The sequence below is a fragment of the Pelobates fuscus genome, chromosome 4 (genome assembly GCF_036172605.1).
Source record: "Pelobates fuscus isolate aPelFus1 chromosome 4, aPelFus1.pri, whole genome shotgun sequence".
NCBI classification, from domain to species: Eukaryota; Metazoa; Chordata; class Amphibia; order Anura; family Pelobatidae; genus Pelobates; species Pelobates fuscus.
In genome coordinates this window covers 147,494,838-147,521,638 of record NC_086320.1, presented here as the reverse complement: position 1 = coordinate 147,521,638, position 26,801 = coordinate 147,494,838, and the positions used below count along the sequence as shown (strand labels likewise).

The 26,801-nt window shown below is 46.0% G+C and overlaps 1 protein-coding gene across 1 annotated transcript in view; it reads left to right on the top strand.

Moving 5' to 3' along the window:
• Positions 1-26,801, top strand: part of SCGN (secretagogin, EF-hand calcium binding protein) — a 149,563-nt gene that overhangs the window by 72,235 nt on the left and 50,527 nt on the right. The window contains exon 3 of the mRNA XM_063451663.1: positions 6,938-7,030. Coding sequence (XP_063307733.1) covers positions 6,938-7,030 — 93 coding nt within the window. The remainder of the gene's footprint in view (positions 1-6,937; positions 7,031-26,801) is intronic.

Sequence of the window (26,801 nt, the reverse complement as noted above, 5' to 3'; positions counted from 1 at the left end):
CAATTTAGAATTTAGAAATTAACTTTGGATTTACATTGAATTCCAAAAAATTTACACTTTAGTGAATAACCCTGGTTAATGCCGTGGACAAAAATAACTTTGTTTACAGCATACAACAGATGATGATCTGCAGTAGATGGCTGGCCTGAGGCTGCGGAAGCTTAAATTCTTTTAATTCATTTTTGCATAATATATAACACAAAAGGAGAAATAAACAAGGATACAATAGAAAAAAACTAAGTGTAAAAGAAATAGGATTATGTACTTAGTGAATACATAGTGTAACTAGTAGTTAAATCAAAAACATGGAACTACAATGTAAAGAACAATACATGTCCTGATGATGAACCCTTTCAAGGATGATAATTCCAGTGTTATGTTACCTGCATTTTCCAGTTAAGCTTCTTCCTGCCAGTCTGACAAGGTCAATGATGCCAAGCATTTGTAAGACAATCTTTTTATTTTCAATTCTTTATTTTACTTGTGCGTAGAGCAACAGATTTTTTTGCAGCGCCACAACAGCGGGTACAATAACAATCCATGACATGTCAGATAAAACAGCACATTTTATAATTAGTGAAGGTAGTGGTCTAGTAGTTTGTGAGTGAACTATGATGTAGCAAGGTTACATCTGTGTTCTGTAAACGCAGGTATGTAGGGTATGTGAGGCATAGTGCCCAATATGTTTAAAAAAACGGGATGTCCACCAGAGTTGTGTTACTTCTGGGGTTTTAGTAGTCTACATGCTAGTCTAGCTTGAGGGCTGGGTTGGACTAATGTAAACAATCACACATTTTTGTATCCATTACTTTGGCAGGGTCCTTTAGCCAGATTGTTTAATACTAAACTATAAAAAAGACTTCAACATAGTAACTTTAGTTCAGTGACACCAAATCTTAAAATTCACTTAGATCATTTCACATCAACCTGGTATAAAAAACACCAAAGCCTTCCAATTCCCAGCTTTTGATTGTGTTCCAATAAGTTTTAGAAATTATCACTTATTATCAATATACTCCTGTATTTTTTTAGATATTTATTTTTAAAAGCTTCACTGGTTTCATATTAAGCATCCGGTATTCCTAAAAGTTGCAGAGTTTTTAGCCAGCAAAAATGTAATACAAGTAGAGGTTACAATTTGCAAGTGTTGTAAATATAATTGCAATTATAGGAAGACTGTAGCATTGGAACATAAATATAAACCGCTGTTGTTATATTAGACACCCCCTCCCACCCCAGCTGCAATAGAAATAATTCTCAGATTTTACTATTAACATGACGTAAAGTCATGATTTTATTAAAGACACGGAGGCGAGTATTATGCATATCTCTTTCTTTATTACTCTCAGCAGCAAAGATAGAGAAATATAAATATATCAAAATGAAAGAAAAAACTGCATAGGCACACAGGCAACCAATCACAAAACAGAGGAAGTGACTATAAAAGGCCTGTGTCACCCACAATCCCCCTCTTTCTTGCGAACCGAAGACCAGGAAACATGAACCGAGATCACACACCGGTAAGAACAGGAACGGCAACAAACCGAACTCCAAGCTACAAAAGAGAGAGAAATATGGTAAAATCTAAACTCCAAACTGAAACTCACCAAATAAATTCTTTAGGAGCAGTCTAGGAAACCAAACCTATAGTAGGAAAAATTACCATTAGAACCAAACCATGGAAAATTTAAACTTCTTTAGTAAATATACACAATAAATACATACAACAAACAGACTGGATTGCCACATACCTGTAAGTCCAACAGCATCTCATCCCAAACCCAACACCGGGAGGGTGGGCGGGAATAATACTCGCCTCCGTGTCTTTAATAAAATCATGACTTTACGTCATGTTAATAGTAAAATCTGAGAATTTTATTAAAGACACGGAGGCTCCTATTATGCAAGTTCAAAGCTGAGCCACCATATGAGATGCAATGTGATCAATCGGTCTGGAATATAGAGTCACGAAACTCAACACTCGCCACTGGAGAACAGCCCGTAGTGTATCCTCCAAACGACAACCACCCTCCAAGGCCCCGTATGTCATACCCTCGTGTACCAAGTGGGATGCATCAGATGACATGTCGATACCAGCCAACATAGTAGTCAGGAAACCCATCTTGACAATGTAAGAGTGGACACCAGTAGGTGGGGAGCGTTGAAAGGAAAGAACAAAGTGCACGATCCGGAAAACGTAGTGGCTGTGTAACCTCCAGGTAAGTTCCCAGACACCCCACCGGCCATAGCATCAAAAAAACTTCCTGAACGTATGGTAAAAATGTATGCTCCAGTTGACTTAGTAAGGTGAATCCTCTACATAGATGATCTACGAAGGTTGTTGACCGACCAGGAAAAATCCCAAATCCAGGGATAGATACGGAAAAAACAGTGGTAGTCCCACGCATCAACCGGACCACACTTGTCATGATGACCTAAGGCCGGTCGATCACCCGGGATCCATGTTTCACAGAGGAGACGGGGAGTTGATCGCAGAATGGCCAAGATAATCCAAACGTCCCGAAAGGAGTCACATCATCTAATGTAGAAGGTCTTGATCCACGAAGTGTAGTCCCATTCGGTCTAGAAGGGTTCCGAATGCTTGGAATCAAACCTGGCAAATCATCGCCATTCTCAGTAATCGAGGGAACCATGGATGCGACCTTCACAGAGCAGCAATCAATACCAACGCCACCTAGTGCTGGGCCAAGTGCAAGAGCCCGCAAGCAGCCAAATCGAACGGAGGGAATGCATACATCCAAATATCCGATCAGTCCAGAACGAACACGCCAATCGTGACAGTTGCTGGGTATCGCCTTCCATACGTAAAAACCTCGGTAACGAGGTGTAAAGACAAGATGCCAATAGATCCACCTCGAACTGCTTCCACAACCGTTACAAACCGAGAAAAAACGCCATAAACTCTTGAATAAACGTGAAGTCCAAGCGGACCTAGAAGTGTCCAGGTGGAACGTGTTCAGCCGTCACCGAGACCCTGAAGGCAAAAAAGCACCAGAATCAGTACGCTACGATTAGCCACTTAGCTAACTTAGCCCTTAGCTGGTCAATGGAACCCATCGCCGACATATAGCCCACTCAAAACATAACGTAGTCGTATGCGCGACCGGGGTAAAACCGCGAAAACAAAATGTTCCTGCCAAGATTTACAATAGTCAGAGTGCAACATCTTCTCGATTTTGGACCACTTGTCCCTGGGAGAAAAGATTCACGGCTCACAGAGGGTCCCGCTGATCCAGGTCTACTTATGAGCCAAGCCTTGAATCAGATAGATCCTGGAACCGTCGTCCAACTCCCGCCTTGCCTCATAACAGTGACCCGGACAGAGATAGGAATCCTACTGACTTGAAGGGGTAGAAAGTGAGGTGGTCCTGGAGACATAGCCTGGATGGAAGCCATTGGCAGGTCTGGTACCTGCACTAAATGCCCGACCACCAGGACCACTGTACTAAAAGTCTACATGACAAACTTCATAATGGTTTAGATCTCGGAGCCAGGAAGGAACAATCTGATAGAGTTCCACCGTTAAACCTAAGAAAAAACTCCATCGACCGTGAGGACTACATAAAACTGGCTCCTAACCGCTCATTAATAAATGGAAAACCCGAAGCATCGTGATCGGACAGTTGACACGCAACCGTAACTGGTACCTGGACAGGGATATGACCAGGACGTCATCCAGGTAGACATTCAGATGGGTACCCCTAGCACCTCCTGGTGGGACATCCAGAAGCCGATGAGAGACTTAACAGTAGTCCTAGCAAAAAAAACAATCTCGAATGTTTCCTTTGCCAGGCAAAACGGGGAAAAAACCCCCGTATTCCGTGTTCATAGTAACAATAACAAGATAGTCTGTCAATTCCAGATGGGCCAACCAAACCTACTCCTAGAAATGATCCCGGAGGCAATGGATGCCCATCAGTTGAAATGGTGGTACCAAAGGGAAAACAAAGAGGACGGGGAAGTAGAATGGGGCGAACCCCTCCCCACCGTTTAGGTACCAAGACTATACTGATCTGAAGATTGGTAACCCCAGGGTAACCCTCAAATCTTCCCTAAGGCGAGCAGGTCGTGGATCCCCGTGGAGAATCACGATACCTGTCCCCCTGACAGGCAAGTGCAATGGGGCCAAAATGCCAACAGGTCAAGACAGAAAAAACACTAGACGGTAGCTCCGTACCGCTCAGAAAAACTACTAAGGCAGCATCTTTAGCAGAAACTGGACCAAACCTGTCCGCCACCCGTCCATAAGGAGGAGGGGAACATAGGGTATCCACCAGAAGGGAGTAACCACGGGGTGGCAGGGGCTTAATATATTCTCCCCCTGGATGGGGAGGAGTGGAGTCTAGAGCTTGTGGAAATCCCGCATAGGGAGTAAGGAGCTTGGCATTCTCGGAACGAGTCCCGTAAATCACGGCCAGACGGGCGGCTCCCGTCACGCCCGGCCCCACCAAAACCATTTCTAATTACTTGGGGCTTAGCAATCAACGTGAACGTCTTCACTTATAAAACCCCGGTTCCATGACAAAAAGTCTGCATCTGAACAGCCTCCCTTCAGCTTAGGGCCGGTGCGGAGATGGCCATATTCGCCAATCAGGGTGAACCTTCAAAGAATCGCCTTCTGGCGTCCGGTCGTGACGACCATAGAAAACTTGCCAATAGTGCCAACAGGTGATGCACCCGGGCGTTCATATTCACCGCCGTAGCGGAATCAAGTAGGACATACATTTGTACAGAAAAAAGGGAAGGGGGGCCCATCGCTCTCATAAGTAAATTCTGAAATTCTCCAGGGAGGAGCCCAGAGGTATCAAAGTATCAGCCCGATTCGTTAAAGAAAACGGGGCATACCCAGAGGACCCAAAAGGGGTCGTACCCCTAATACCCGCCCGAGTGGGAGCACCTGATAGGGTAGTAGCCCCAGTAGGGGTCGCCATAGGAAGGCACCTACCATAACCACATAATCCTTCTCCTCACTCCGGTCGGTAACCGACCTCTCAGTACGGTGTCTAGCCCGTATCCACATTGGTCTTTTTAGCCCGACCAGGGGCTCTTATGCGCGGTGGGAGTGCGCCATCTTTGACCGCCTCAGCGAGTCCGTCATATCAGGCAGGATCTGCGTCAATGAGTGGGAGTTATGAGGTTATAATCCTCCGCCGTAGCCTTATGGGCCCCGGCGAGGCAGGGCAGCGGGGGGGGGAGGGTCCCATACCCAGTAGAGCAGAGGTAGCCGCAGGGGGCATTAAGGGAGTTGCGTCAGAAATACTGGGAAAGCGGAGACGACTCCGCACCCAGGATAAAGATAAAAATTCATGGCATGGGATACGACATATAGGAGACTATTAATGTCTGACAGTCAGCTCTGCTGCCCCTGATGAAAAATCATGAAAAACGGCTCTCAGGCTCATCACCCTCAGCCATCATAGGGAGAGGGTTGTTATGTAAAACGAAAATGTATTGTCCATTAGATAAAAACAGATTTGAGAAACTGCAATAATATAGAAAGGGAATACATAATCTTTAAAATAAATAAAATAAATAGTCAGAAAGATCAGGTCCCTCTGGGACGTAAAACAACTAGTAGAGTAAAGGCCCATGTGATCTGGACACATTCATGCAATTCCCATCATTAAATATGGCAAAATACAAAGGCATAACAGGGAGGTAGTATGAGAAAACTGTAAAAACACATTAAGAAAACCAAAAGCATAAACCTTGCAGGACAGGGTTGAGTAACCCATAGGAGAAAAGAAACGGTTAATTAGGCATAATAATAACATTAAACATAACATTAAACAGAGTACCTGAATGGTGGATTGCCCAGGAAAATAAGAAGCCTCAGAGGCCGACAGAGCAAGGGGAGGACGGCCGGGCAGGAGGAGAGGGAACCCAGGAAGCCTGCAGGAAGATCGCGGTAAAACCGCGATCCAAGATGGCCGCCGCACGAGGTACAGGCACCTCGGGAGAAGCAGAAAGTGCAGGGGAGGGATGCGTGTATGGTACACATGCGGTCCGGTCCGACCCGACTGCACCCAGGGAGCCACCGTCGCGAGGAGCGGAGGCACGCAAACACCTCTCCAACCGCAGCACCCATGGCCACCCACCAGGAGGCCACCCAACGAGAAGAGGAGAGGGTAGGAGAGGGTGAGGACGGCGGGGAAAAAACGACCGGCTGGCAGGGGAGAAAAATTAAGCAGGGCATACCACGCAGGCACAGGAAGGGGCAAAGGTAAGCAGAAGCCCCAGAAAAAATATAAACACATAATAAACAACCAAAGAAATTCCATAAATAACACATTAGACAGAGAGTGAACAGAGAGTACGTATCTGGTCTGAGAGCAGCAAAGAAAGAGGGGGATTGTGGGTGGCACAGGCCTTTTATAGTCACTTCCTCTGTTTTGTGATTGGTTGCCTGTGTGCCTATGCAGTTTTTTCTTTAATTTTGATATATTTATATTTCTCTATCTTTGCTGCTGAGAGTAATAAAGAAAGAGATATGCATAATAGGAGCCTCCATGTCTTTAATAAAATTTTAAGTTTAAAACGTGTTTAGAAACCTTTTCTACACTGCCAAGACTCTCCTCTGCTGCTTTTCCGCCTCCCCCTATTTCCTCTTGCAGATGTCGTTCTCTAGCTGATGGTCCATTCCAATGTTCCTCACAGAGGAGACTAGTGTGTATGCACAGTGCGTGAATTCAATGCTCTCCTGTGAGCAGCGTTTGGTCACATGATCAAGTTTCATTCGGGTGTTTCTGCAGAAGCGCCTCAACTAGCTGACTGGAAGAGATCTATATATTATCAACTGAGAATACTATCCATATATTTTAGTGATAACAGCAAATAACCTGATATGATGTAATGTGGAAACTAAAGAAAATAAACAAAGATATTAATGTTCTCATTTTACATTTTTTTCTTGCAGAATGCAATCACAACAGAGAAAGTTCAAAGGGTAAAGGATCGATTTATGTCTGCATATGATGTTACCTCTGATGGACGTCTGCAAATACAAGAGGTACTCATGAGATGAGAGAAATAGCAGAACTATCTTTTTTTTACATTATTGATATTTATAGCAAAAAATGTGTGAATGCATCTGTACAATAAACATATAGGCTAATTCTCCTTTTAATGGTAAAGATTAGAATTTGGCAGATATATTGTTCTTTATTTCTTTATTGTCAAATCAAGTATTCAATTTAATATCAATTATTGTTTAAAATTGAGGATAACCTTCTGTCAAATCTTAGTCTAACATGGGTCTACATTTGTTATTGTGTTATAGCTTTTTTTTCACTTACATTTCAGGATATATGTTTATTGCTACCTGCAGTTAAATGAACTGCAGTATAGGGTTTATAGTTATAGGAACATTCCATTTAGTTTTTTAAATATTTTATTTTTCAGCTAGGGAATTGACCAATCAGAGGCTCTTATTGAGAAGCATCTGTGCTGCAGCCACGAAAATACATGATTGTGGCTTCTCAATTCTACTCAATGAGTTGTAGTACAGAAGGCCAGAGGGCAAACAAGTGCAAACCGACTGTGCCTGCCAATTCGTTATCTCTGCGGAGCTAATGGAGAAGGGAGAAAACCTCTCTGGCTGTCTGGCTAACAGCTGGGGACGCATTTTGGCACTCAGTTATGAAAGTGCCAATTTTATAACATGACAGGAGGCTTCGTATTTGCTTAAGTCTCTCTTTACTAGAACTCCACAGCAGCACAGAAAAAACAACCAATCAGAAAAAAGTTAGGTACTATAAAACTCCCCTCCCCATGCATCATTTCCTCTTTCTTTGCTGCTCTGCAGTCAGTACAGGTCAGAGTACCACTGCCTCCTGCTTAGAGTGGGTGGCTTTGGGTTTTTATTGCTTATATTCAGTCTTTTAGCCTTATAAATGCAGTATTGTTGTAATCCTTAGGGGATTTTATTCTTATATGCAGTATGTTATATCCTTGTGGGATTCTATTCTTATTATGCAGTATGTTCTATCCATGTGGGATTGTATGCATGTAAATGCAATAATTTTATCCTTATGGCATTCTATGTTTATAATGCAGTATGTTTTATCCTTATGGCATTTTATTTTATAATGCAGTATGTTTTATCCTTCTGGCATTTTATTTTTATATACAGTAGGTTTTTATCCTTATGGCATTTTATTTTTATATACAGTAGGTTTTTATCCCTATGGCATTTTATTTTTATATACAGTAGGTTTTATCCTTATGGCATTTTATTTTTATATACAGTAGGTTTTATCCTTATGGCATTTTATTTTTATAATGCAGTATGTTTTATCCTTATGTCATTTTATTTTTATATACAGTGTTTTATCCTTGTGGCATTTTATTTTTATATACAGTAGGTTTTATCCTTATGGCATTTTATCTTTATAATGCAGTATGTTTTATCCTTATGGCATTTTAATTTAATATACAGTGTTTTATCCTTGTGGCATTTTATTTTTTATAATGCAGTGTGTTTTGTGCTTATGGGATTTTTTCCTGTAAATGCAGTAGGTTATAGGCCTTGTGGCATTTTATTTTTTATAATGCAGTGTGTTTTGTGCTTATGGGATTTTTTCCTGTAAATGCAGTAGGTTATAGGCCTTGTGGCATTTTATTTTTTATAATGCAGTGTGTTTTGTGCTTATGGGATTTTTTCCTGTAAATGCAGTAGGTTATAGCAGGGCCGGACTGGCCTACCGGGATACCGGGAAATTTCCCGGTAGGCCGCCAGCCCTGGGGCCGCTTTGACATGTGGCTCCACTTTTTTTTCTGTTTGCTTATGCGGCCGTGTGGCCGCGCGGCCGCAGCCACAACCGCACGGCCGCAGCCACACCTGCGCCGGCGGCTGCTGCTTGCTCTGCGAGGGCACAGCTACTTCCTGTCAGCCGCCGGATGTGAGCGTCAAATCAGATCCGGCGGCTGCGCGTCGGCGGCTCTACAGAGACTGCATCGCGGCCTCTCTTCCCTGAACTGTTGAAGGTAAGAATAAGGGGGCTTGGGGGACCTATTGTATTGTGTATTGGGGAGGGGAGGTCAGTAATGTGTATTGGGGAGGGTGGGCAGTAATGTGTATTGGGGAGGGGGGACAGTAATGTGTATTGGGGAGGGGGGACAGTAATGTGTATTGGGGAGGGGGGACAGTAATGTGTATTGGGGAGGGGGGACAGTAATGTGTATTGGGGAGGGGGGACAGTAATGTGTATTGGGGAGGGGGACAGTAATGTGTATTGGGGAGGGGGGACAGTAATGTGTATTGGGGAGGGGGGACAGTAATGTGTATTGGGGAGGGGGGACAGTAATGTGTATTGGGGAGGGGGGGCAGTAATGTGTATTGGGGAGGGGGGGCAGTAATGTATTGGGGAGGGGGACAGTAATGTATTGGGGAGGGGGACAGTAATGTATTGGGGAGGGGGACAGTAATGTATTGGGGAGGGGGGACAGTAATGTATTGGGGAGGGGGGACAGTAATGTATTGGGGAGGGGGGACAGTAATGTGTATTGGGGAGGGGGGACAGTAATGTGTATTGGGGAGGGGGGACAGTAATGTGTATTGGGGAGGGGGGACAGTAATGTGTATTGGGGAGGGGGGACAGTAATGTGTATTGGGGAGGGGGGCAGTAATGTGTATTGGGGAGGGGGACAGTAATGTATTGGGGAGGGGGACAGTAATGTATTGGGGAGGGGGGACAGTAATGTATTGGGGAGGGGGGACAGTAATGTATTGGAGAGGGGGGACAGTAATGTATTGGGGAGGGGGGACAGTAATGTATTGGGGAGGGGGGACAGTAATGTATTGGGGAGGGGGGACAGTAATGTATTTGGGGAGGGGGGACAGTAATGTATTTGGGGAGGGGGGACAGTAATGTGTATTGGGGAGGGGGGACAGTAATGTGTATTGGGGAGGGGGACAGTAATGTATTTGGGAAGGGGGGCAGTAATGTGTATTGGGGAGGGGGGACAGTAATGTGTATTGGGGAGGGGGGACAGTAATGTGTATTGGGGAGGGGGGACAGTAATGTGTATTGGGGAGGGGGGACAGTAATGTGTATTGGGGAGGGGGACAGTAATGTATTTGGGAAGGGGGGCAGTAATGTGTATTGTGGAGGGGGGGACAGTAATGTGTATTGGGGAGGGGGGGACAGTAATGTATTTGGGAAGGGGGCAGTAATGTGTATTGGGGAGGGTGGGCAGTAATGTGTATTTGGGGAGGGGGGTCAGTAATGCATTTGGGGAGGGGGCGGCAGTAATGTATTTGGGGAGGGGGGTCAGTAATGTGTATTTGGGGAGGGGGGTCAGTAATGTGTATTTGGGGAGGGGGGTCAGTAATGTGTATTGGGGAGGGTGGGCAGTAATGTGTATTTGGGGAGGGGGGTCAGTTATGTATTTGGGGAGGGGAAGAAGGGGGGGGCAGCAATGTATTGGGGAGGGGAAGAAGGGGGGCAGTAATGTATTGGGGAGGGGGGTCAGCAGTATATTAGAGGAGGGGGGTGACAGCAGTATATTAGGGGGGTCAGCAGTGTATTGTGGGAGGGGGGGGGCGGGAAAGATCTGACTTGGGAATTTGAGATGAGGCAATGATTATTTTTTTTTACATTTATATTTGTGGCCCAATTAATATATTTTTTTATATATGTATATGTATGTGTGTGTGTGTGTGTATATATATATATATATATATATGTGTATATATATATATATATATATATATATGTGTGTGTGTGTGTAGAAGGAAATGTAAATAGAGGGGGCTACAGGGGTGAATTATATTTGTAATATATTTATTAGGAACTGTGGAGGGAAGGGGGTTGGATGAGAGCATTAAATATTATAGCATTAAATATTATATTTATGGGGTAGGAACTGTATTATATATTTTTAGTTTAGTGCAGGGGTAGGTAACCTTCGACACTCCCTTTGTTTTTTGACTACATCTCCATTAAGGCTTGCAAAGCATCATGGGAGGTGTAGTCCACAACATCTGGAGTGGCAAAGGATGTCTACTCCTGGTTTAGAGCATAGGTGTATAACCATTCGGCTTCCCCAGGCCAAAATAACCCCTTAAACTCTTAAAGGATCACTATAGTGTCAGAAAAACAAAGCGGTTTTCCTGACACTTTAGTGCCCTGAGGGTGCCCACTCCCTCAGGGTCTCCCTCCCGTGGCGCTGAAGGGGTTAAAATCCCTTCAGTTACTTACCTTAATCCAGCACCAGGCTCCCTCGGCGCTGGTGACCTCTCCTCCCTGTCTGACGTCAGCTCCCCCGTCCGACGTCACTGGAGCTGAATGCGCATGGCCGCGCGCGCATTCAAAGTGTCCATAGGAAAGCATTTCTCAATGCTTTCCTATGGACACTCTGCGCGATGGAGGCGAAATGTGCCTCCAACGTCGCAGATGCGCCTCTAGTGTCTGTCCGGAAGACAGCCACTAGAGGCTGGATTAACCGCAAATGTAAACATAGCAGTTTCTCTGAAACTGCTATGTTTACATGTGAAGGGTTAAAACTGAGGGACATTGCACCCAGGCCACTTCATTGAGCTTAAGTGGTCTGGGTGACTATAGTGTCCCTTTAACGCTGTTACAGCGTTATATGCCGTCCGCATTTTAATGGGCTGTTAAGCTGAATTCTGATGACTCCGCAATGCTATGGGGCTGGTATGTAATTTTTTCCAGGGCTGGTTTTCATACCCAGTCCGGCCCTGGGTTATAGGCCTTGTGGCATTTTATTTTTATAATGCAGTGTGTTTTGTGCTTATGGGATTTTTTTCCTGTAAATGCAGTAGGTTATAGGCCTTGTGGCATTTTACTTTTTATAATGCAGTGTGTTTTGTGCTTATGGGATTTTTTTTCCTGTAAATGCAGTAGGTTATAGGCCTTGTGGGATTTTTCTTCGGTGTCTGTACTTCGGATCATCGCTGCTTCTACCTCAAAAGCATTTGCCTCCTCTGTCCCCCGAGATCTGGGACCGCGGAGTTAATCTCCGCCAGCCCAGTGTGTTTTTTCCAGCTGCCGGTATGCTCGCGAGTGAGCACGACCACCCGGCGGCCGGATCTTCTTTCCCACGTGGCTGCTTCGCTGCAGCCGTCCCCCCCCCCGTGGGTCCCGTGTGTTTTACCCGGTCGCAGGGGTACTCGCGAGTGAGCATGAGTACCCGGCGACCGGATCTTCTTTCCCACATGGCTGCTTCGCGACAGCCTTCTCCGCCGCGGACCACGTGGGTCCTGTGTGTTCTACGCGGTCGCAGGGGTACTCGCGAGTGAGCGTGAGTACCCGGTGGTCGGATCGTTTCCTCCACGTAGAGGCTTCACTTCGGCCGCCTCCGCCCGCGGACTGCGTGTGTGCGGGGGGTGTGCCCACGCGCAGCTCCTTCCCCGCCAGTACCGTTCTTGGCGGAGGTCTGTGGAGGGGCTTTCTCCTCCCCCATCTATAGGCAGGGTGTATTCAGACCCCAACCTAACTCGCTGGCAGTCTGGGAGGACCACCTCCCACCCTGCTCAGGGTGCATATCCATATAGAGACATATAGCAATTATGTGATCAAACATATATATTATATATTTTTACTTCTATATTTCTTCAAGGGCTGGAGATCAGCCTGTAGGCAATACACCCTGTACTTCTGAGTTTTCCTGCAACAGGATATCCTTATTTTTGGCCACAAGCATTAAGGTCTAACAGTTTCCTGTATATCTGTAGACACATTACCTCTGCCTAGGGGGGTTTGCATATTGGAGTTATTTCACCCTAGGTTCCCTGGTTTTCATTACACATATAGGGGGCTCTACACAGATTGACCCCCTGCTATTGTCGGAATACAACACCGGGGTATGCCCTGCTATGTCTGTGCCCCATTGATTGGCCTGCTATGTCTGTGCCCATAAGAACGGCCTGCTATGTCTGTGCCCATAAGATTGGCCTGCTGTGTCTGTGCCCATAAGATTGGCCTGCTGTGTCTGTGCCCATAAGATTGGCCTGCTGTGTCTGTGCCCATAAGATTGGCCTGCTGTGTCTGTGCCCATAAGATTGGCCTGCTATGTCTGTGCCCATAAGATTGGCCTGCTGTGTCTGTGCCCATAAGATTGGCCTGCTGTGTCTGTGCCCATAAGATTGGCCTGCTATGTCTGTGCCCATAAGATTGGCCTGCTATGTCTGTGCCCATAAGATTGGCCTGCTATGTCTGTGCCCATAAGATTGGCCTGCTATGTCTGTGCCCATAAGATTGGCCTGCTAGGTCTGTGCCCATAAGATTGGCCTGCTAGGTCTGTGCCCATAAGATTGGCCTGCTAGGTCTGGCCCATAAGATTGGCCTGCTAGGTCTGGCCCATAAGATTGGCCTGCAATACCTGTGCCCAATAAAATGGCCTGCTATGTCTGTGCCCCATTGGATAGCCTGCTATGTCGGTGCCTACTTGGATGGCCGGCTATGCCTGTGACTATTTGCTTGGCTCACCTTTCTGTGTCCATTCGTTTGACCTGCTGAGACTATGCCCTAAGGACGGGCCTACGCTATTGGTACCGAACCCCTTTTGGCCGAAGGCCTGGGGTAATATCACTGAGGAAAACCCAGTGCACACCAGTGACATGGAGATAGGCAGGTGTCCGGGCAAACACCATTGCCATAGTGTTCGAGAGGACACCAGTATACGGCCATCTGAATATGGCGGGAAGGGTGAAGGCCCTAAACCTCATGCCTGAAGGGCAAAGTTTCTTATGAAGACCCCGGACACATCCACGGTTTACTCCAAACCGGCGACTGCACGTCTCCAAGGAGAATTTCGCACCGGCAGGGACCGGTATTCAGACTCCTTCAGGAGAAAGCTGTGTTTTTCCCTTGTCTTTACCATCTACTCTGTATATGCCTTCCGGAGTCCCTATAGGTTCGGTAGTTTTTTCCTGCGTTAGGTTAGCTCCTGGCCCTGTCCAGTGGGATTTACTTTTCTTACCTTCCGGCCTGCTGTTTACATTCTATCCGAGATAGAATGGGTGTATTTTCTCTTATCTTCGTTTATTGTTGCTTTTTTGTTTTGTTTTGTTTTTTTCATGACTTCCTGTTCCTATTCGCTCGGGTCGTCGTGAGGTCTGACTTGGTCTCCTCCGACCTCCCGGGCACTCGTGGATTGCGGAGACCGTCTCCAGCTTTCCTCGGACTACCAACAGCCTACCAGAACCCCGCGCGCGCACACGGGATCCGGATAGTCGGTTGATAGTTTTCCATTCCTTGTTTCCCAGATTGCCCTCAGCCTTATGCTGACATTTGTAATTGGTGCGCCCTACGGTTTTGGTCACCCTGAATCTCTAGGGACTCTAGTTTGCACCACAGGAGGGTGCGGCCCTCCATCACCTCGATCCGAGTATATTTATTTTCATGAGCGTTGGGCGAATCCTCTCATACGGAACCGGATACTGATTTGTTATTAGAGGGCGCAGTCCCTCACTCGTCATCAACCAGATACTGGGCTGGATACAAAGTACAAGTTGGGTGGACCCATTCTCATAGAGAGAACCGGTCTCGGATGTAGACTCTGCTGTTGGTTACTAATGGGTGCGGCCCACTCAGGCTAGCACCTGGACGCTCTCACGGTATGCGATCACAGTAGTAGAGAGCGCGGCTCTTTCATGCACTCGACGCTCTACAGTACCGGCCATTTGTTCATCACACAGGCTTGTGCCTGTGCAAGACATTGATGACTACATAGAGGGGCGTCCCTCCGGAATTCAATTAGAGCTGCCATCCACGCTACTGGCTTCGTCCTAGAGGACTGCCTGGTCATGCAAGTATTACATGTTTGGACTAGATCCCTCTATTCTATCTCCCGTGATGGATCTACTGGATCCGGGCTGCTGTAAAACACGCAAGAAATACTCAGAGGTATAACGGGGGGAGTCTCCCATTTATTTACACACACTCCTGGAGATGGTACACTAACGGATGGTCCTCCGGTATTTTGAGAGTGCAGGTTTTTGGCATATTCGGCACCATATAATACAGAGTTTGCTTTCTGTTTTAGATATCCAGACCATTACTAGCAAACTGAGCAGAAAGTTTCCCCCATGTCAAGATGTCGGGAGATACGGAGACCTTCATGGAGCAAACAGGCACCGCCTTGCTCGGGTAACAACATTAAGGAAGGACTATTGCCCGGTCTGAAGGTAAAACTGTACGTATGGGTCATATGGTAAATCAGGAATCCTCGTTTGTCTTGACTTCTCCGGTCTTTACGATCTTGGGATAAAATCGGAGCGCATACCTGGTGAACATGGTTGATGGAGGTGGAGGACCCTTCGTCTATACTCTATTCATCCCTCACGGGAGCCGTCTGTTTTTGGATTCGCGCTACCCCCTTTTTTTTTCAACTACCGTCGAGGGGATCTATGAGACTTTACGGAGGTACCTGGTGTACCCCGACTCCTACAGACATCTTTCACTCTTTGACGAGGGCATTGCTGGATGGAAATCTGCGTTCCGGTTGGCTTTTCCCTTCCTTTGAAGGTTTCCAGGATTCGCTATTCCCAGTATAGTCGACCACCGTCCTTCCACACAAGTTCAGTTCGGAACCCTGAATGGACGTCCTTTGGAGTCTTTCTCTACTGCGTCCAAGGTTTACTCAGTCCATTTGGAATCTTAGAATCACTTAGAATACGGCTAGTTTGGCCACACTCTTGCCTGCATTATTAAATTATTCTCGGATGAGACATATCACCGGGTAGGACAGGAAGGAACGAAAGTTCCTCCTCGGTTTCTAATACGATTTTGGTAGTGGACTTGGGCGCATTCATTGAAATTGGAGATCTACCTGCAAGACCGCATCGCCGAATATCCCTGGCACGATCGGAGGAACCGCCTTACGGATCATGAGTTGAGACGGTGACAGTTTCTTCTCGCGTCCCCAAGTCCGAACTTGACCTTTGATATTAAAACTACAGGAAGGTGGCTGATAGGTCAGCTTGCCAGCTCATGGACCGGCTGCTAGGAAACAAGTCGCAACCACATACAATGGATTTACCAGCGGATGGTACTTTTTTCCGTAATTGAGATGCTTCGTCGGCTGGCATTTTCTTTTATCCGTCTACTGTCAATTATCGAACTTGGAATGTCCAATTAGGATTACTCTGATATTTCCTGCAATAGATACCAGCGACACAAACAGCGTTGGATTGGTGAATTGAGCGTTGAAACAGCAAATACGAAGCCTCCTGTCATGTTATAAAATTGTAGATTATGCTAGCTTTAGTGTACCTATAATCTTAATTTTATTAATGACAGGAGGCGAGTATTTCCCACCCATTCTTGTCCCTCCCTTGTTTAATGTTATAGTTTAGATTATCAGGTACGTATGCAACTCTGTTTGTTGTCTCTGATACCTGTCACTTGTTCATTATGTCTGTGTTTCTTTTCATAAGTAGGGTTGGGATATCTACATATTAAGGTTAATTTTGGTTGCTACATTGGGTACCTAAATGTTTATTCTGAGTACATTTAATTGGATAATCAACCTGTTCGTTTCTGGTTTTCTCTCGTTTCAGTTTACAGTCCATCAACACTATCTAGTTTGACGGTTACTCTCGGATGGTGGACATCGTTATATTCATCGTATCTAGGACTTCGTTTCTTCCCCATGATGTTCTCTGCCTTTTATTCTGTTTTGTCGCAGCTTGAAAGAGGAAATGATGCATGGGGAGGGGAGTTTTATAGTACCTAACTTTTTTCTGATTGGTTGTTTTTTCTGTGCTGCTGTGGAGTTCTAGTAAAGAGAGACTTAAGCAAATACTCGCCTCCTGTCATTAATAAAATTAAGATTATAGGTACACTAAAGCTAGCATAATCTACAATTTCTATTGAAATAAGCCTTTTTATAAACTCCAAAAAATCCAAATTCCAGAAACAAAATCAAGTACTTTATGTATCTGATCATTCCCAAGCATCATGATGGCAGTATCCAAGCATTACTCTCTTTGCCCTTGAGATCTTATTTCATGAATTTCATGAATCAATAATATTCATAATATTTTACTATACGTCGGGTGAAAAATTCAGGAACAGAGATTGCAATTTCCATGTTCAGTATCATTTACAAATTATTTATATATTTCTCATTTAACAACTAATAGGATGAATTTCTCTGTTGTATTCTGTATGAGTCTAAGCTACAATTGTGGCATTTTGATTTACAAAATGGACATATTAATAATACAATTCAAAGCAATAATGTGTGTGATGTACCTGTTAGAAACAACAGTAACTACAATTTAATGAGGCTTCAATATATATCTGCAGGGCAAGTTATGGTAGTAGCCTCATCTGAAATATATGTCCCAGCAAATCTGTGAGTGCTCTCAGGGCCGGCCTTAGGCCTTAAGGCGCCCTGTGCAAAAAATCTTCACAGCGCCCCCCCATCATACCCTTTTATCCATGTACTGTGTGTGTCAATAGGTGTGTAATGTCTGTATATAGGATTTATTAAATTAATAATTATTTAAAATCAAAAAGGATTCCCCCTTCCCTGTTATTACCTTGCAGGGAGGTGGGCATGCTGATCTCTGGTGATCCAGTATGCTGGGAGTCTGGTCGGCGCCTCCACCGGGTTCAAGACCATAATTAACTGTCTTGTGAGATCAGGCACTTACAGTGACAAAGCTTTCCTGTGGTAATCCGTGGCAACTTTCTGATTGGCCGGAGATCGGAGGACAGCTACATATTGTATTTTGTATGAGAGAGCTCTGCTGTAATAAATCTCATAATAATATGATGTTGTGTGTGGTGTCTGTTTGTGATAGGAGTGATGGCTGTGTGTGATATGTATGCTATGTGTTGGCTGTGTGTAATATTTGTAATTGTTGTATTGACTGTGTGTGATATATGTGTGTATTGGATGTGTGTGATATGTTTGCTGATATGCAGAGCAGAGGTCGTGTACTGGTAGGTGGGGAGCAGGAGGCATAGTGGAGGAGGGTGGGGGAGCAGCGGTAGTGTAGTGCTAGGTGGGGGAGCAGGGCAATATAGTGGTAGGTGTGGGAGCAGGGGCACAGTGGTGGTAGGTGGGGGCACAGTGGTGGTGTATTGGTAGGTTGGAGAGCAGGGGCACAGTAGTGGTAGGTGGGGAGCAGGGTGGTCAGTGGGGGAGCAGCGGTAGTGTAGTGGTAGCTGGGGGAGCAGGGGCATTGTAGTGGTAGGTAGGGGATCAGGGGGCACAGTGGTAGGTGGGGGACCAGGTGGCACAGTGGTGGTAGCTGTGGGAGCAAGGGTAGTGCATTGGTAGGTGGGGGAGCAGAGGTAAAGTAGTGGTGGGTGGGGGAACAGGGGGCACAGTGGGGGAGCAGGGGTAGTGTAGTGATAGGTAGGAGAGCAGGGGCACAGTGGGTAACTGGGGGAGCAGGGGTAGTGTAGTTGTAGGTTGGAGAGCAGGATCACAGTGGGTAACTGGGGGAGCAGAGGCACAGTGGGAAGGTGGAGGAGCAGGGGCACAGAGGGTAGCTGGGGGAGAGGGGGCACAGTGGTAGTAGCTGGGAGAGAAAGGGCACAGTGGTAGTAACTGGGGGAGATGGGTCACAGTGGTGGTAGCTGGGGGAGCAAGGGGGACTGTGGGTAGCTGGGGGAGCAGGGGCACTGATAAGCTAGGTGGGGGGGCAGGGGGCACAGTTAGGCTAGGTGGGGAGCAGGGGCACTGTGTGCAGCGGGGGAGCAGGGGCACAGTTAGGCTAGGTGGGGAAGCAGGGGGCACAGTGGGTAGCTGGGGCACAGTGCACAGATAAGCTTGCTGGGGGCGAGGGGGCACAGCGGTAGTAGCTGGGGTAGAAGGGGCACAGTGGTGGTAGCTGGGGGAGAGAGGGCACAATGGTGGTAGCTGGGAAGCAAGGGGCACAGCGAGTAGGTGGGGAAGCAAGGGGCACAGTGGGTAGGTGGGAGAGCAAGGGGCACAGTTATGGTAGCTAGGGCACAGTGGATAGGTGGGGGAGCAATGGGCACAGTTAGGGTAGGTGGGGAAGCAGGGGCACAGTTAGGGTAGGTGGGGAGCAGGAGGCACAGTTAGGGTAGGTGGTGGGCAGGGGGCACAGTTAGGGTAGGTGGGGAGCAGGAGGCACAGTTAGGGTGGGTGGTGGGCAGGGGGCACAGTTAGGGTAGGTGGGGAGCAGGAGGCACAGTTAGGGTAGGTGGGGAGCAGGAGGCACAGTTAGGGTAGGTGGTGGGCAGGGGGCACAGTTAGGGTAGGTGGGGAAGCAGGGGGCACAGTTAGGGTTGGTGGTGGGCAGGAGGCACAGTTAGGGTAGGTGGTGGGCAGGGGGCACAGTTAGGGTATGTGGGGAGCAGGGGTCACAGTTAGAGTAGGTGGGGAGCAGGGGGCACAGTTAGAGTAGGTGGGGAGCAGGGAGCACAATTAGGGTAGGGGGAGCAGGGGGCACAGTTAGAGTAGGTGGGGAGCAGGGAGCACAGTTAGGGTAGGGGGGAGCAGGGAGCACAGTTAGGGTAGGGGGGAGCAGGGGGCACGGTTAGGGTGGATGGGAAAGCAGGGTGCAGTGTGGTGGTAGATGGGGGAGCAGGAACTCCTTCCTGCTTCCCCTAACTTACCAGAGGGTTTGCCTGCCTGTAGCTCCGCCCCGCTTGCCATGTAGCTCCGCCTCCGATCGACATTTAACCCCACCCCCTTTCTCTCACTGAGATCCGAGTGGGGAGTCTGGGGACTATACGTGAGGGCAGCATTAAGAGGCAGGGGGGCGGAGCGCGGCCACGCTACACAGCGCAGCCTGTATTAGGGGAGAGCTCTGAGCTCTCCTTCACAGGCTGTTACTAGGAGACAGTGCAAGCTGTGTCGGCCACAGGGCGCCCCCTGGTCCATGGCGCCCTGTGCGGCCGCACAGCTCGCACACCCCTAAGGCCGGCCCTGAGTGCTCTACAGGCATTTTCAATCATTCATAAGTCATTTCATTTTTCAAGTTCATTGTTTAGTGGTATTGACTTTTGAGACATGGGGACTGTATATTAAATGGAACCTGTCATTATAAAATCAACTTTAGCTCTTTTAAACAGGCTTCAAATTCTATCTGTAAATTGTGCTAGCAGCTTTGTTTGTAAATGTATAGATTTGAAGAAAAACCTATTTAAAAAAGGTTTAATTATTTTTTACATACATATTACTATATAGTATTTACCAGAGGTTCAGCTTCCTAACCTAAATCCAAACCACACAACCAATTAGTTTCAGAACATTCCCTTTAACTTCTCTGAAGTTCTGCCTGTGCATAACACTCAGAACGACAGGCAGATGCATATTAGGGACTTTAACTTGTGGCTTGGTGAATGGTGTCGGGAGCAATGATTTGGCTTAATTTCTCATGATAGCTCTTTTTGGAATGGAAATAAACTGTACAAAAAAACCATCTTTCTCAAAAGAGAACAAATGTTCTCAGTGAGCAGTTCAGAGGTTTTGCTAACTATAAGATAAGGCTAGGGACTAATGAACTGTGACAGATCCATCTGTATAGACTGAGATTGCTGGTTCGTCTGTTTCCCCTTTTTTCGTCTATTTGCCTGTCCGTATGCCCCTGTTCGTGTGTTACAGAAGATACCGATCAAAACTACCGAACGGACGGTCGGCCACCCAGGAGAGAAGTGTGCTGCTGGTTAACCTCTTGGCCCCAATTAGAACGTTGTGGTCAACCGCAGACACCTCTCCATTCTAACCGTATTTCAGGGTGGTCGTCGTTCGTATACCATTTTAAACCAGCAGTGTTCAGGGAAGATTCTATGGAACTATAAACCAACACTTTATCTACCGAACACCGCTGAAGCTACCGGTCGCCCTTCGTTTTCGTCGAGGCATACGAACACCAGTCCGTTCGGGAGTTTGAATCGTACGCATGGACTTAGGGCTGCATAAAAAAAGTGAGTTAACTCCTTAATGGAGGGAATTGAGCAATGAGATTGTAGAGCAGGGGTAGTCAACCTTTTAAAACCTAACACCCACTTTTGTATCTTTGTTGATGGTAAATTTTCCTTACCACCCACCGGTGCCGCAGTAAATAATTTTATAGAGGAAGTGCGATTTTTTTCTATGTGTGTCTGTGAGGTGCTGTATGTGTGTGAAAATGCTGTATGTGTGTGAAGGGTGCAGGGTGTGTGTGTGAAGAGTGCATTGTGTGTGTGTGTGAGGGGTGCAGTGTGTGTGTGCCAGGGTGACGGGGGAAATCTCTGCAAGTGTGAGGGGGGGAACTGTGTGTGTGAGAGGGGAGCTCTGCGTGCATTTGTGAGGGGGGCACTGCGTATGTGTGTGAGGTGGGCACTGCATGCGTGCATGTGTGAGGGGTGCACTGCATGCATGTGTGAGGTGGGCATTGCATGTGTGAGGGGGCAGTGCGTGTGTGAGGGGGCAGTGTGTGGGAGGGTGGTAGTGTCTGAGTGGGGCAGTGTGTCTGAGAGGGCAGTGTCTGTGTGTGAGGGTGCTGTGTGTGTGAGGGGTGCAGTGTGTGTGTTAGAGGTGCACCGTGTGTTAGAGGTGCACCGTGTGTTAGAGGATCACTGTATGTGAGGGGTGCAGTGTGTGTTTGAGGGGGCAGTATGACAGGGCAGTGTGTGTGAAGGAGGTAGTGTGGGAGGGGTGTAGTGTGTGTTTGTGTAGAAATCATACAGAAGTCAGGATTTCCCTGACAAGAGTGCATAGGGTCTGTTTCTGTGTGTAGGTGAGATGTGTGTAGGTGAGATATTAATTTCTCCCCTCCCTTCTTCTTACCTTATACTAGGGAGTGAGGACATAATGCTGCAAGCCCTGGTGGTCCAGTGGTGGCATGTTCACTTTAGCCTGCAGCTTCTCTGGCTGCAGGTTGACTCTCCTGTTCTCCTGTGAGCACAACACTGTATCGGAGAATTGCCATGGTAACACGCGGCAATGCTCCGACCAGCCTGCTCGTGGGAGGAACACAGAGCCTCCCGGGCCCTTCCCTCCCTTTGGTAGGAAATAAGTGCTAATAAACTTTGATCTCCTCACCAGCACGAGAGGGCTTACAGCAAGACTGGCTCTGCATGGGCCAGCAAGGGAGATGAAAGGATCTCCCCTGCCGGCCCTAGCCCTCGGCCATCGAAGCCCACTGCGTGTTTTCTGCAGAACCCACCACCGCCCACCTGAAATCCGAAAACGCCCACCAGTGGGCGGTAGGGACTAGGTTGACTACCCCTGCTGTAGAGGCATGATCTATACACCAAAACTGCTTAATTAAGCCAAAGTTGTTTTGGTGACTATAGTGTCCCTTTAATCACCACAGAAAAACATGAACATAACATTTTTAATAGGGCTTCATATCAATAAGGCATAGAACCATTGCCAGTTTTGCATTTTGAATACATTTTGCATTTCAATATTAATGTATTTTTCCTTGAAAAGAACATACATCTCAACAGCACAACCAACAATACAGCGGGTACAGTTTAGAATTCTGGTGCTCACCGTTGAATTTGATTTCAATGGCATATTGTAGAAATGCTTACAAAACTCAACATGGATTTGTCAAAAACTGACTAATGCAGAATATGTTTAGCCACATACTTGACAAGACAGACAGCATCCGTGTCCCGTACTCACCAGACCATTTAAGCCAGCTGTACTAAATGTGAATTTACCTAATACGGGAAATTCTCCAGGGTACAAACATGTCCATCTACTGACATAATGTTACATTAACATCAGCTACAGAATAACCATTCCAACTCTCTGAGGACTTCCTACCTGTCCTTGAAGGAAGCTAAAGTAATGTTGCCATACTACAAGGTGATCATCAAAAACCCTTTTGTCACTTCTTGTTTTCTTAAAAGTAACATTGTTTGTAGAGTGTATATATACAAATAAAAAACAAGGCTAACATTTTGTGTTTAAAGAAGAACTGTCATCATCACAGGAGTTTTAATAGTGTGCCTACTTCCCTATATTTAACAATCTATATTTGTGAGGTGTGAAAAATGTAGATGTTCCACACCTTTTTATCCTGCAACTGGGTGCCACAATCTTAAATCACCTTCAATCATTATTATATGCTCTATGCTTTACACCTGGCAGTCAGCATAGAGAACACATACAAAGAAGAGAGGTTATGAAATAATGGGCGACGTTTATCAAAGTATTCTGAAAAATTATGGTTACATTCTGTGATTATTGTAGGATCTGGTAGACTTAGAGTTGTGGATAAAAGGCATATTGCACAGTCTGTTGCTCTACATAATTCATTTTCAGCAGTTTCAGAGTGCAGTGGTGTTATGGAGACAGGCTCAGGCACCAAGTGTAGTGGTGTTATGAAGACATGCTCAGTCACAGAGTGTAATGGTGTTGTGGAGACAGGCTCAGCACTGTGTGTAGTGGTGTTGTGGAGACAGGCTCAGACACTGAGTATAGTGGTGTTGTGGAGACCGGCTCAGGCACTGAGTGTAGTGGTGTTATGGAGACAAGCTCAGACACCGAGTGTAGTGGTGTTATGGAGACAAGCTCAGACACCGAGTGTAGTGGTGTTATGAAGACATGCTCAGGCACCGAGTGTAGTGGTGTTGTGGAGACCGGCTCAGGCACTAAGTGTAGTGGTGTTGTGGCAACAGGCTCAGGCACTGAATGTAGTGGTGTTATGGAGACAAGCTCAAACACCAAGTGTAGTGGTGTTATGGAGACAGGCTCAGGCACCGAGTTTGTGGAACCACTATCTTCTACATCAAAGTTGTGCAATACTGCAGCCAATGACAAAGGATAAGGTGAGACGATAGGTGATAGAAAGTAGTTGTTGGGGGATTCTGTCATAAGAGGTGTGGAGCTGGAAAATAATTGCCTTGTGAGATGTCTTCCTGGAGCTACTGCTCACAGAGACAGGAGACGTATTTGTAATATTGTTAAGTGAGCAAAGCAGGAAGGGGAATTGGATGTACTTGTCCATCTAGGGACAAATGACTTGTCTTGCAATGAGGTTTCAGAAGTTTTTTGTGTTTTTGCCAATGATATATGGCAGGTTGCTTCCAAACTGTCATTCTTTGAAGTTCTGCCTGTGCATAACACTCAGAACGACACACGGATGCGTATTAGTGACTTTAACTTGTGGCTTGGTAAATGGTGTCAGGATCAAGGATTTGGCTTAATTTCTCATGGCAGCTCTGCTTGGAATGGAAATAAACTGTACAAAAAATATGGTTTGCATCTTTCTCAAAAGGGAACTAATGTTCTTAGTGAGCAGTTCAGAGGTTTTGCTAGGTCTTGCCCAAAACAAGGACAATTGCATCCTGGAAAGAGCCTGTAGCAGGTGTGTTAAAAAATCATTAGCTTAGAGTCATGTCTACAAAAGCTCTCAATTTAGGGAATAAGATCCATTAACTTGTGGCAATAATGGCAACTGATAATGTAGATTTAATCGCTGTTACTGAGACATGGTATAATGAGAAAAATGACTGGGACATAGCAATACCAGGGTACTCTTTATGTAGAAAAGACAGGGGAGGCAAGAAAGGAGTAGGGTTGGCTCCATATGTGAAGAATAGTATAACATCTAGCCTAATAAAAGTTACCGCGTTTCTCCGAAAATAAGACCGGGTCTTATATTAATTTTAGTCACACAAAACACACTAGGGCTTATTTTCAGGGTAGGGCTTATTTATTTACGGTACCGGTATGTACATTGAACCCCCCCTTTAATTAATCCACCCCCCTTTAATTAATCCACCCCCTCTAATTAATCCACCCCCCCTTTAATTAATCCACCCCCTCTTTAATAAATCCACCCCCTTTAATTAATCCACACCCCCTTTAATTAATCCACCCCCTCTTTAATTAATCCACCCCCTCTTTAATAAATCCACCCCCTCTTTAATAAATCCACCCCCTTTAATTAATCCACACCCCCCTCTAATTAATCCACCACCCCTTTAATTAATCCACCCCCCTTTAATTAATTCACCCTCCCTCTAATTAATCCACCCCTCTAATTAATCCACCACCCCTTTAATTAATCCACCACCCCTTTAATTAATCCACCACCCCTTTAATTAATCCACCCCCCTTTAATTAATCCACACCCCCTTTAATAAATCCACCCCCTCTAATTAATCCACACCCCCTCTAATCCACACACCCCCTCTAATTAATCCACACCCCCCTCTAATTAATCCACACACCCCCTCTAATTAATCCACACCCCCCTCTAATTAATCCACCCCCCTCTAATTAATCCACACACCCCCTCTAATTAATCCACACCCCCCTCTAATTAATCCACACACCCCCTCTAATTAATCCACACCCTTCTAATTAATCCACCACCCCTTTAATAAATCCACCCCCTCTTTAATAAATCCACCCCCTTTTTAATAAATCCACCACCTCTTTAATAAATCCACCCCCTTTAATTAATCCACACCCCCTCTAATTAATCCACCACCCCTTTAATTAATCCACCCCCTTTAATTAATTCACCCTCCCTCTAATTAATCCACCCCTCTAATTAATCCACCACCCCTTTAATTAATCCACCACCCCTTTAATTAATCCACCACCCCTTTAATTAATCCACCACCCCTTTAATTAATCCACCCCCCTTTAATTAATCCACACCCCCCTTTAATAAATCCACCCCCTCTAATTAATCCACACGCCCCTCTAATCCACACACCCCCTCTAATTAATCCACACACCCCCTCTAATTAATCCACACCCCCCTCTAATTAATCCACACCCCCCTCTAATTAATCCACCCCCTCTAATTAATCCACCCCCCTCTAATTAATCCACACCCCCTCTAATTAATCCACACCCCCTCTAATTAATCCACAGACCCCTCTAATTAATCCACACACCCCCTCTAATTAATCCACACCCCCCTCTAATTAATCCACCCCCTCTAATTAATCCACCCCCCCTCTAATTAATCCACACCCCCTCTAATTAATCCACACCCCCTCTAATTAATCCACACTCCTCCTCTAATTAATCCACCCCCCTTTAATTAACCCACCCTCCCTTTAATTAATCCACCCCCTCTTTAATAAATCCACCCCCTCTTTAATAAATCCACCCGCTTTAATTAATCCACAACCCCCCTCTAATTAATCCACCACCCCTTTAATTAATCCACCACCCCTTTAATTAATCCACCACCCCTTTAATTAATCCACACCCCCCTTAAATAAATCCACCCCCTCTAATTAATCCACACCCCCTCTAATCCACACATCCCCTCTAATTAATCCACACCCCCCTCTAATTAATCCACACCCCCCCTCTAATTAATCCACACCCCTCCTCTAATTAATCCACCCCCCTTTAATTAATCCACCACCCCTTTAATTAATCCACACCCCCTCTAATTAATCCACCCCCTTTAATAAATCCACCCCCTCTTTAATAAATCCACCCCCTCTTTAATAAATCCACCCCCTCTTTAATAAATCCACCCCCTTTAATTAATCCACACCCCCCTCTAATTAATCCACCACCCCTTTAATTAATCCACCCCCTCTTTAATAAATCCACCCTCCCTCTAATTAATCCACCCCTCTAATTAATCCACCACCCCTTTAATTAATCCACCACCCCTTTAATTAATCCACCACCCCTTTAATTAATCCACACACCCCCTTAAATAAATCCACCCCCTCTAATTAATCCACACCCCCTCTAATCCACACACCCCCTCTAATTAATCCACACCCCCCCTCTAATTAATCCACACACCCCTCTAATTAATCCCCCCCCTCTAATTAATCCACCCCCCCCTCTAATTAATCCACACCCCCTCTAATTAATCCACACCCCCCTCTAATTAATCCACA